At 41.4% G+C, this 12,125-nt stretch overlaps 1 protein-coding gene across 1 annotated transcript in view; it reads left to right on the top strand.

The window, feature by feature from the left end:
* The first annotated feature begins 2,005 nt into the window (after positions 1 to 2,005).
* TAF3 (TATA-box binding protein associated factor 3) overlaps positions 2,006 to 12,125 on the top strand; it is a 212,651-nt gene continuing 202,531 nt past the window's right edge. The window contains exon 1 of the mRNA XM_036760948.1: positions 2,006 to 2,425. Coding sequence (XP_036616843.1) covers positions 2,260 to 2,425 — 166 coding nt within the window. The 5' untranslated portion in view covers positions 2,006 to 2,259. The remainder of the gene's footprint in view (positions 2,426 to 12,125) is intronic.

Below are 12,125 nucleotides of genomic sequence, written 5' to 3'. Positions count from 1 at the left end.
TAAGTCACAAGAAAACCTAAGTTACATGAGTTTGAGTCACGTGCTTGTGACACTCTCTGTGGGCTGACCCTGAAGAAGTATATATGTACTCTGAGGTTAGCATTTTGTTTCGGGGCTCACTCTTTGGAAGAATGTTCCTGTTGAGACTCTGGGTAGCCTGGCTTTGAAAACCCAAATGTTGGTGCTTCTTTCTCTGTTAACTATGTATGTACGTATTGCTATGGACAGAAAGAAGCCCTGTGTGCTGGTTTGTGTTATTTGCTCTGTTTATATAATTTCTGCTTGTGTTTTCTCTGAAGTTCAGGTGCTGACTTGTTCCCCTGAACTAAATGAATGATATATGTATGTTTAATTAATGTGAGATTGTAAACCCCTTAAAGTTGCTTTCCTTAGAAAAGCAGATCAAAGAACCTGTGCTAGCAGTCTTCCTTTGTCCTGGTGTTACTGCCCTTACACTTCCACAGCAGCTGCAAGCAGCATTTTTGTTACATCATCTCAGCCTTCAGCCAGTCTTCATCTTTTTGCTCCTGGAGGGTCTTGCCTCCATGTAGATGGTTGCTGAGTGATCAGAATGGTGGTTGCTGAAGGCTGGGATGGCTGTGGCAATTTCTTAAAATGAGACAACAATGAAGTTTGCCACAATTGACTGATTCTTTCACTAACCATTTCTCTGCAGCATGGCTGCTTTTTGATAGCATTTTACCCACAGTAGAACTTCTTTCAAAATTGGAGTCACTTCTCTCAAACCCTGCAGCTGCTTTATCAGCTAAGTTTGTGTAATATTCTTCAATACTGTTGTGGCTCAGGGAATCGGGAGGTCCAAGGAAAGGGAGAAAGGGCCAGCGGGTGGAGTAGTCAAAACACAGGGCAACACTGATCCATCAAGTATTTGTGGTGCATCAAAATAATTACAATAGTAACATCAAAGATCACTGATCACGGACCACCATAACAGGTATGATAATAAGGATGATGATAACGACAACAATAATGAAGTTTAAAATATCATGAGAATTAACAAAATGTGACACAGAGACTACTGGTGCTGATTGACTTGATCGAGGCAGGGTTGCCATGGACCTTCAATTTGCAAAAAACGCAATATCTGCAAAACTCAATAAGGCAAAGCTCAATAAAACTCGGTATGCCTGTAATTAAAAGAGGGTAGGCACCAAGATTAAGAGGAGTTGGGGAAGAATTCCTTTAGAAGGTGGGACTTAAAAGCCAGGGAAGCCAGTTGGCAGAGGCGAGGAAAGAAAAAGAGCTTTCCAGGCATGGGTGACAGCCAGAAAAAAATTGCTCAGACCCCAGAGATGGAGTGTTTTGTTTTATGAGACAGGAGGCCAGCATTAGTGGATTGAAGACAGCGTGTGAGAATGGAAAGTGTGGAGGGCACTATAGTCAATGTGCAAATTTCTTTTTCTTGTCTATGAATATTTGTTTTTCAAAGTGTCTGTGTGTCGGGGGGCGGGTGGGGGTAGATGTTTGCTAATTGGAAAAAAATTAAACGTCAAAAATAGTAGCTTAATGAACATACGCTTATCTGACACTCCGAGTGCTTTGCACGAAAAGGTGTACACCAATATCTCTGTCTCGTAACTTCAGCGAGGGAAGCTCGGACACAGCCTTGGATTCATCCACGGACTTCCTGAGCTGCCGCGTCCTCACGTGGGTTCTCTGGGCGAGTGGAAAGTCCCTTTTACACTTTCCTCCCCTCCCCCCCTACCCCGCACTTGCCCCCACAGAAAACGTGGGCTGGAACCCGGGCTCCCCGGCTGGCGGTTTTAGTTTCATTAGCAAAACGAAAATGAGATGACCTTATCACTCCCTCCGTCCCCCAGGCAAGGCTGCAGCGCGGAGGGAAGAGCCGGACAAATCGCGAAGCCCCAAATCCATGTGAGTATCCGCCCCGGCAGTCCGTGGGAGCAGGACGACCGCCGGAATCATCAATGGGCAGAGGGGCGGGGTGCGAACGGCTGCTTATCGATGCTTTCGGCAACAGTTTAGTGCTGCCTCGTCGGAGAGACCGCCCCCAAACGGAGGCGGGGCGAATCCAAAATGGCTGCTCTCAGGCTGGCGCGCCCGGCGGAGCTGAGGCTCTGAGGTAGACGCCGGGAGTCCGGGAAACGGTTTCCCCTTGCGTGGTGGCGGTGGAGGGGAGCCCCGGACGATGGCCCAGGAGGCCCACTGAAGTCGGAAGCACGAGGGGGAGTAGGGCAGCGGCGAAGACGGAGGCGGCGCGGGAGTCCGTGGAGCGGGATGTGCGAGAGCTACTCGCGGTCGCTGCTGCGGGTGTCGGTGGCGCAGATCTGCCAGGCGCTGGGCTGGGACTCGGTGCAGCTCAGCGCCTGCCACCTCCTCACGGACGTCCTGCAGCGGTACCTGCAGCAGCTGGGCCGGGGCTGCCATCGCTACTCAGAGCTGTGTGAGTCGAGGGCCGAGGCGGGAGGGTTACCGCTGACCCCTGCTCTCTGTCCCCGACCCCGCTCTTCTCTCGGGCTGACCTCCGACCCCTGAATCTCGTACCCCGTGCTCCTCCCCGCCTGTTACCCCCGGAACACTTCTCCTCTCGGGGCATCCCTCTCGGCTGCCAACTTCCCGCCAGCATCCTTCTTGACGTCCCGATCCCCAGCTGCCCGCTGCAAACCCGCCTCTTGTTTCTTCCCTGCCCCGTTTCTCTCGTGCCTCTGGATAGATCTCCTTCCTGACCTTCCTCCTGCTCCCTGACCCTTCCCAACCCTGTACCTTGACCCAGCCCTCTCCTCCCGGATCGGCAAACTACAGCGCTCAGTTGTCACAGGCGCCCCATCTGCTGACAGTTTCCTAGACTTGCCGGCCTTCCCTCTCTCTAGCAGAACAGCACACTCACGGACGAGTCTGTGCCCCCGAAGTGTGCCCTGGCTGTACCTCAGGGTCTTGACCAATACTGCCACTTCCTTCCTTTTCCTCCACCTTTCATAAACACGCCGCTACGCCCGCCCCTGGGTTTGTGGAGCTTGTCCACTTCACTCCATGTCTTAACCTCTTTCTCACATGTTCATCTTCATCCAGTTGGGAGATTTTTTTCCCCTTCCTTTCTAGTGATGGTTATTAGGGTGTAGTTCTGGCTAAGTTTATTAGGGTCCTTCAAGTATTGTGCAACCCATTCTTCAAGTGTTATCGTTAGATTCACATCTATTTATAGTCTTTTGTTTCTGGCATTAGTTAAATAATTTGTTATTTAATAAATGCTACAAGGTCTTCTGCTGTCAAAATTAGCCTGAAAAATATTGAGAAATAACTTTTAGTGGCATCTTAATCTCTATAGTCAACTCCTTACAACTCACTATTAGAACTTTTGATGTTACTTTAGTCAACTAGGAGTTACTGAATGATTACCATGCCAAGTACTCAGGTATTTTAGTTAGTCAGCTCGGATTTATAAAATGACTACTATGCCAAGTACTAAGCACTTGGGATTCAAAGAAAGGCAGAACATCCAGAAGACCATCCCTGCTCTCAGAAACTCACAGTCTAATGGGAGAGACAGCATGAAAACAACTCTAGACAAACAAGATATATACAGGATAAATTGGGAGTAACTTCTGAGGGAAGACCCTAAGACTGAGGAGGACCGGGACAGGCTTCTTGCAGAATGTGGGAATTTAGCTGAGACTTGAAGGAAGCTGGGGAGATAAAGAGGGAGAGGTTCCAGGCCTGGGGGGACTGCCAGTAAAAATGTTTGGAGTTGGGAGATGAGTATCCAGGGCACAGCTAGGAGGCCAGCATCACAGGATCGAAAATTACACAGAAGTGAATATGGTGTTAGAAAGGTAGAAGGAGTCAGGTTATGGACTGTAAAAGACAAACAGAGCATTTTACATTTTAACCTGAAGGCAGGAGGGACCCACTAGAGTTTATTGAATGGGAGAGGGGATAATATGGTCAGACCTGTGTTTTTAGGAAGATCAGTTTGACAGGCTGAGTTGAGTAGAGATTGGAGTAGAGAAGAATTTGAGGCAAAGAGATTGACCAGTAGGCCATTGCAGCAGTCCAGTTTGTGATGGATGGGGGCACTGTCAGGAGACAAGGGGGCACTCTTAGGTAAAAATGATAGAACTTAACCATTGATTGTATATAGGGGTGTATGTGTATGTGGGAGGGGGGGGCGGGTCTAGCGTGACACCTAGGTCCTGAGCCTGGTTGACTGGAAGATTGGTGGTGGTGCCCTTGGCAACAGTAGGGAAATTGAGAAGAAGGTAGCCCTTGGGGGAGAGGGAGAGAGGGAAGATAATGAGTTCAGTTTCGGACATAATTATGTTTAATGTGTATACAAGCTATCCAGTTTGATATATCCATTAAGGCAGTTGGAGACTTAGAGATTAGAGAGTTGAAGTCTGGAAGGAACTTAAGTCTGGATAAGTTGATCTGAGAGTCAGAGGGATCAAGACAGTATTGGGGGGTAGGGGACACACAGAGTTGGCAGGTGTGACCTCATCATAGATCTACCGAAGGAGACTAAGAAGGCGTGGCCAGAGAGGTTGGAGGAGAATCAGGAAAGAAGATTGGTCATGAAAACCTAGAGATAGGAAAATGTCAAGAAGACTGTGGTAGACAATGTCACTGGCTGTTGAGATGTCAAGAAGAATGAGATTGAGAAAAGACCATTAGATTTACTAATCAAGAAATGATTGCTAACTTTGGAGAGAACAGATTCAGTTGAATTATGATGTTGGAAGCCAGACTTCAGAGAGTTAAGAAGAGAGTGGGGAGAAAGGAAATGGAGGCAGCTATTGTAGATGGCCTTTTCAAGGACTTTAACCTCAAAAGGGATGGATGGCTCCAGTGAGGTTTTTTGAGGTTAGGGGAGGTATGGGCTTATTTATTGTCAGTAGGGATGTAGCCAGTAGACAAGGAGAACCTGAAGGTTAGTGGGAATGTAGGGATAATAGAGGGGATACTCTGCAGGAGAAGACAGGATGAAGTGGGACCACTTGTGGATGTAGAGAAGTTTGCCTCAGCAAGGAGAAGAAAAGGACTACCTCTTCATGTGAGTCAGTGGAAGGAGTATCTGTCCAAAAGCATTTGAGTGAGGTTCATCATTGGTTTTCTGAAGTCAAATGAAAGAAAATGAGATAATATTTGTAAAGCATTTAGCCCAGTGCCTGGTACATGGTAGGTGTACCCTTCCCCTTCCCCCATGAAGTCGACTGCGCATTTCATTACCTGAGTTCTGTAGTCTTTTAAATCTGTTTTCTTTTACATTATTGTAATTGCATACACTGCTCTCATTCAATACAGATCTCCCCAGATTTCTTTGAATTTTCCTCTTTGTCATTTCTTACAGTGTCATAATATTCCATTACATTCACAAGCTTCAATTTCTTCTGCTACTCTTCATTCGATGGGCTACCACTTTTACTTCTGTATTACAACATAAGGCACTGCCATCAATATTTTTGTGTGTTTAGGTCCGATATGTTTTTGGAGTATATGTATCTTTGGATCAAAAGGTATGTACAATTTATTTGCTTTGAGGTATAGTCCAGAATGGCTGGACCGGTTCATAGCTCCATAGCCTATCTTACCACAGCCCCTTTAGCAATTGTTATTTTCTGGATTTGCTGTCTTTGCAATCTAATAGGTATGCCATGGAACTTAAGAGTTGTTGACATTTCTCATATTAGTAGTAATTGGGAGCATTCTTTTATATGGTTGGTGATGCTTGAATTTTTTTCCTTTGAGAAACCTGTTCTTATACTTTTGACCACTTAAATGTTAGGGAGTGGCTTTGGTTCTTAAATATTTTATTAATTTCCTGCGTACTTTGCATATCAGACTTTTAGCAGACATTTTTATGTCAAAGATCAAAGATCTCCCCCCACCCCTCCCAGTTAACAGTTTCTGTCAAATTTCTAATGCTGGGAGTAAGGTTAGTTTGTCATGAACTGTTTTTGATGAAGCGATTCTGGCTTCATTCTTTCATCTTTTCTAGATATTCACTGAGGGTGAAAGAGATAATATTTGTAAAGGACAGAGACACAAATATGTAGAAATAGCTTCTGTCTACATCATTATCAAGAAAATCAGGATAAGAACAGAAATAGTAAGAACCAAAACCATCCCCTAACAGTTAAGTGGTCAAAGTATTCATCAGACTACATTGTATTCTTTTCTGGGCACCATAATTTATAAAGAATATTGATAGCTGAAGGGCAGTCATAATGGTGAAGAGCCTTGAGTAAATGTCATATGAGGAGCAGTTGAAGAAACTGGAGGTGTTCAGCTTGTAGAAAAGAAGACTCAGAGGGACGTGGTAGTTTTTTTCCAAGTATTTGAAGGATTGTCATCTGGAAGAGGGATTAGATTTGTTCTGTTTGGCTCTAGAGAACAGAACCAGGTACAGTAGATGGACATTGTAAAGGGACAGATTTAGGCTTGATGTTAGGCATAGCTTCCTGACAGAGTTAACTGTAAGTGGAGTGGACTTCTTTTATTTGCTACATCCAACAACTCTGCCTTCGCCTCTCTGCTGACCTCCAGTCTAGCATCTCAGACTACCTTTCAGATGTCCCAAACTGGATGCCTGATAGACATCTTAAACTCAGTATGTCCAAAATTGAACTCATTTTTCCCCCTAGACCTTCCCCCCAAACTCCTAACTTCCCTGTTACTGTTGAGGCAACACTGTCTCCTCAGTTTTTTAGGCTTACAACCTAGGAGTCATCTTGCTTTTCACCCTATCTCTCAACCCCAATATCCAATCCATTACCTAATGTCTTTCAATTTCACCTTTGCAAGATTTCTGCAATATACCCCCTTCTCTTCTCTGATACTGCCACCACCTTGGAGTAGGCCCTCTTCCCTTCATGCTTGGACTGTTGCACAGTAGGTCTTCCTATTACCTCCAGGATCAAATACAAAATCCTCTGGCATTCAAAACCCTTCATGACCTATCCCCATTTAGTGTTGCAGTTTTTTTTAATACCTTATTCTTTGACGTATACTTTTTTGATCCAGTGACACTGGCTTCCTTGTTATTTTAAGAACAAGATATTCCATCTCTTGGTTCTGGGAATTTTCTGTCATTGTCCCCCATGCCTAGAATGTTCAACAACTTCATCTCTTCCTCCTAGTTACCTTCAGGTCCTGACTAAAATTCAATTTTGTACAGGAACCCTTTCTATTCTAGTCTCCCTTCGTAATTATATCCTATTTATCCTATATATAGCTTGTTTGTACACATTTGTTTTCTTGTGTCTGATTGTGTGCTGCTTGAGGGCAGGGACTGTCTTTTGCCCCTTTTCGTATGCCTAGTGCTTAGCACATAATAAGCACTTAATATATGTTTATTGACTGATCCCCTCAACATTCTTTTTCCTCTCTATTCATTCCACGACTGCCTTAGTCCAGGTACTCATTACCTCTGTGCTGAATTATTCCAATAGTTACCTAATTGGTCTTCCTAATTGATTCTTGCATCTAATCTCTCCTTTTTTAATCCATCCTGCACAAAGTTGGCAAATTAATACTTCCGCACAGCTCTGATCATGTCACTCCCTTGTTCTTCATTTATATTCTGCCCCCTATCATGGATATACTCTTAGCTTCTAACCTAGATGCTCTTCTATCTTTATACTTTCTCAGTGATTTTATCAGCTCCTGTATTTTTATCATTTCTGTTCAGATAAGTCCCAGGTCTGTAAATCCAGCCCTGGTCTCTTTCCTCTGTTGCTCTTCTGCATCACTAGGTGACATTTCAAACTAGATATCCCATAAACATCTCAAACTCAGCATGTTCAAAACAGAAATTATTATCCTTCATCCCAAATCCACCCTTCTTCCTAACTTCTTTATTTCTGTCAAGGGCACCACTGTCTTTCCCATCTCCCAAGCTCACAACCTCACTATTATCCTGTATTCCTTACTCTCCCTTACCCTCCATATCTGCCTAGTTGCCAAATATTGTCATTTCTACTTCCATGACATATCTCAAAACTGGTCCTTACTCTCTACTTATATGGTTCAGACCCTTATTGCCCCTTACCTGATTTAGTGATTTTCTTAATAAACTCCAGTGATTCTCTGTCACTTCTGGGATGAGATCTAAATGCCTTTGCTTTGCATTTAAGGCCCTTCACAGCCTGGCCTCAATTTTTCTTTTCCTATTTTTCATACAAAATTATCTTCCCCATGTTCTACAGTCTAGCCAAATTGGATTCTCTCCATTATTCTCAGAGGATACTCCATGTCTAACTCTTGTGCCTTTGTACTTGTACTATGTGCCTGGATACTCCATGTCTAACTCTTGTGCCTTTGTACTTGTACTGTGTGCCTGGAATTCACTTCCTCCTCCTCTACCAGAATCCCTTGTTTTATTTTGTACTCAGCTCAAGAAGTCTTACCTTCTACATGAAACTCTTACTGATCTCTCAGCTTCTAATACCTTCCCTTCCAAAATTACTTTGTATTTATTTCTGTTTATACTTATGTACATATTTAAAATGTAAGCTCTTGGAGGACAAGCACTTTTTTTCTCTGTATCCTTTTTATTTCTTTGTATCCTAGCACAATTCTTGGCCCTTTATTGTCAGTTAGTAAACCTTTAGTATGTGCCTTTTATGTTTCAGGTACTGTGCTAAATGCTGGGCATATAAAGCAAGGCAAAACATTCCTTTCTCTCAAGGTGCTCCTAGTCTAGTGACTAATTCAAAGTGCTTACTAAAGGTTTATTAATTGATTGCTCTAGAAGCTTCACTGACTCTATATTATGATTTAGATAATAAAAAACACCTCTGGTCAGCATTTAAAGCTCTCTACAATCTGGCTTTAGTCATCTTTCCACCCCTGATTGTATTAGAAAGGGCTCTAGCATATCCCAATTACAAATAATGCTTGCTCTTCGTTTTAGAGGTTGGTCAATGAAACATATTAAAGTATACAATATACAGAGGAAAGGAACATGACAAATGCTGGAGGGAATGCATCAAAATAGGTACACTAATGCACTTTGATAGAGCTTTGAACTAATCTAACCATTCTGGACATTTGGAACTGTGTCCCCAAAGCTACTAAATTGTGCATACCTTTTGACCTAGTAGTGCTAGTTATTTGTTTTTTACCCCAAAGAGATCAGGGAACTAGGAAAGGACCTATATATACAAAAGTATTTGTAGTAGCTCTGTTTGTGGGGGCAAAGAATTAGAAATTGAGAGGATGCCTGTCAATTGTTAATGGCTGAACAAGTTGTGGTATATGAATTGATGGAATACTATTATGCTAGAAATGATGAAGGGGATGGTTTTAGAAAAACCTGGCAAGATTTATATGAACTGATTCAATGTGAAGTGAGCAGAACCAGGAGAACAGTTGGTACAGTAATAGCAATATTGTAAAGATTGTCAGCTTTGAAATACAGTAACTGATCAGCAGAATGACCAACCACAGTTCTCTGATGAAGAAAAGGACGCATGATGAAGCATGCTGTCTTGTCTCCAGATAGAATGCTGATGGACTCAGAGTGCAATTTAAAGTACATTTTCTCTGATTTCTTTTTCTTGATTTTTTTTTAATATAGCTAATGCGGAAATTTGTTTTGCATGACTATATGTATTTGTAATGAATTTGTTTTCCTCGCTTTCTCAATGAGTGAGGCAGTGGGAGGGGGAGATAGAAAATTTGGAGCTGATCTGTCTTAACAGTTATTAGATGTAACAGGATAGTAACAAAACTTCCCTGTTGTGACACTTTTTATCTTCTGTGAATTAAAAAAGTTTTATTGGTGACCTTTTGTTGTATGTCTATTTCTACTTATTAACCTACCGCCTTAATCGGGAATAAAACTTCCTGAATAAAACTCCTTCCTTTTAACATGGATAGTCAGCAAAAGAAATCAACATGGATGTATGTATGGTTTTTATTTTGTTTTGTTTACTTCACTTTGCATCAGTTCGTGTAAGTTCCCATGATTGTATGCTTCATAGTCATTGTTTTTTGTAGTGCAGTAATAATACATTTATATTTCACATTTTCTTTTGTCATTACCCAGTCAGTGGACTTTTGACTTTGCTTCTTATTCTTTGCTGTTACAAAAAATTCTGCTTGAGATATTTTAATGTACATGGGATCTTTCTATGTGCCTACCAGTGGGACCTCAGAATCAGAGGACATTTTGGTCTCTTTCTAAGCATAATTCCAAGTTGTTTTCTGGAATAGTTGGACCAATTCGTAGGGGAAGGTATAATCTAATAAGACATGCATACAAAACTAGAATATAGGACAAATTATGAAAAGGGCAAAGGAGAGATCTTGAAAGAGTTTTATATGAATTTTGAAGAGGGTTAAAAGTTCCGTTGATGTAGGGGGATTGGAGAAGATTTCATAGAAGAAGTGATTTGTCGGACTTTTTAAGTTGGACTTTTAAGGAATGACTATTTCAGCAGGTACAGATAAAGAGGCTGGGCAAGGAAGGTCCATTTTGGGAATAGGGGATTATGAATCAAGGACATGAAGGTGAAAATGGGTAGGCAAGAAAGAGATACCATAAATACTTAAGTTTGACTAAAATGCATTTAAATGGAATAACATGTTCTAAGTCTGGAAAAGTAGATTGGAATCAGGTGATGGAGACTTGGAATCAGTCTATTTTGAGTCTTGTGGAGGATTTATGGTAGGGAATAAGATTTGGCAAATATAGTAGAGCCAGATTTTGGAGGGCTTTTAAAGGCAGACTTTACACTGCAAGTAGTCATCAGTGTGAAGTGTTGTAGGCTATCGATCTAGAGCAAAGGAATAATGTGTTGTGTATTTTGGGAAAATTAATCAGTAGCAGTGTGAACATATTCAAGAAGGGAAATCCTGGGATGTGCTGACAGATTGTATATGAGGACAAAAGAGAAATGATTTAAAGATGAGCCCACCTTTTCTGGATTGGAATAATTGTACTAGTAACAAAGACAAATTGAAAAGGGTAGGCAGTTTGATGTGGGGATGGGGTGGGGCAGGAAGGAGATCTGTTAAAACAAGTTGATTTTAAGGTGATGATCAAATGTCCAAGTAAAAATATTTTTTAGGCAGTTGGCAATATAGGACTGGAGGTAAGATGAGAAGTTATGGTTGGTGATATAGAACCTTGAGGTTTTCAAAACCCAGCATCTGTTAAAGGTAGAAAAAGTTTCCCTTTAAAAAATTTCATAACATTTTTATCAAGGCTGTCCCCATTATGTTATTTGTCTATCCATTTAATTCAGTGTCTTCTGATAAAACATGAATTTATATGGGAAGATGATTTTTCCTGTATCTTCATAGAAATCTTCATTTTGTTCATTATGACATTTAAAAAATTAATTTGGTGTTATGTTTGTAGTTACCATTTGTTGATACTTATAGCATTAAAGCTACTATTGAAGGTGTTCAGAAATTCAGAGTCGTGGCTCTTCTGCCCCTTTAATGCCAGGCTCTAAGTAATTATATTTGGTTTCTTGCAGTGGCCATTGAGTGTTTCCAACAGTAGGTTTAAATTAATTTAATTTTTGTTACAGCCAGCATTCTAAGTGAGACGTCTAAAAGGAAAATGAATTACATCTCATCTGATCCAGGAAGATAGGAATAAACAATCAGGAGATCTGTTTCACTTATATTGTGCTTTGACTTCTATTATTATGGTTTTGGATTCTTAAATAATATGGGAAATGCTGTGCCAAATCAACATAAAGTAGTATTTAGATCATGATTAATTCTATATTGTTGGCCTAATTTGGCATAAGTTGTATTATTAGACCAGGTGTCAAAAATTAGTTTTGTGGCATATTGGCTGTCAGGACATTAATTCTGACTTTTTCCGACACTTTAATTAAAGTAATATTATATTTTTTCCCAGATTACATGTTAAAACAATTTTGTACATTTGGGGTTTTTTGCTGTACCCTTAAAAAAATTTAATTTTCATTTTATTTTCAGATCAGCATTCTCTCCCTAATGCCTGTACAGTTGAAAAGATGAGAAAAACAAAACTGTTATAAACATGTATAGTCAAGCAAAACAAATTACTCCATTGACTATGTCCAAAAAAGATGTCTCTCTCTGTACTATGAGTCTGTCCCCTCTCTTTCAGGAAGTGACTAGTATGTTTCATCTTGTGCCCTCTG

This window comes from Trichosurus vulpecula, chromosome 5 (genome assembly GCF_011100635.1).
Source record: "Trichosurus vulpecula isolate mTriVul1 chromosome 5, mTriVul1.pri, whole genome shotgun sequence".
In the NCBI taxonomy this organism is placed as follows: Eukaryota; Metazoa; Chordata; class Mammalia; order Diprotodontia; family Phalangeridae; genus Trichosurus; species Trichosurus vulpecula.
The sequence above is the reverse complement of the archived record's forward strand: the minus strand, read 5'-3'. Positions and strand labels throughout refer to the sequence as shown.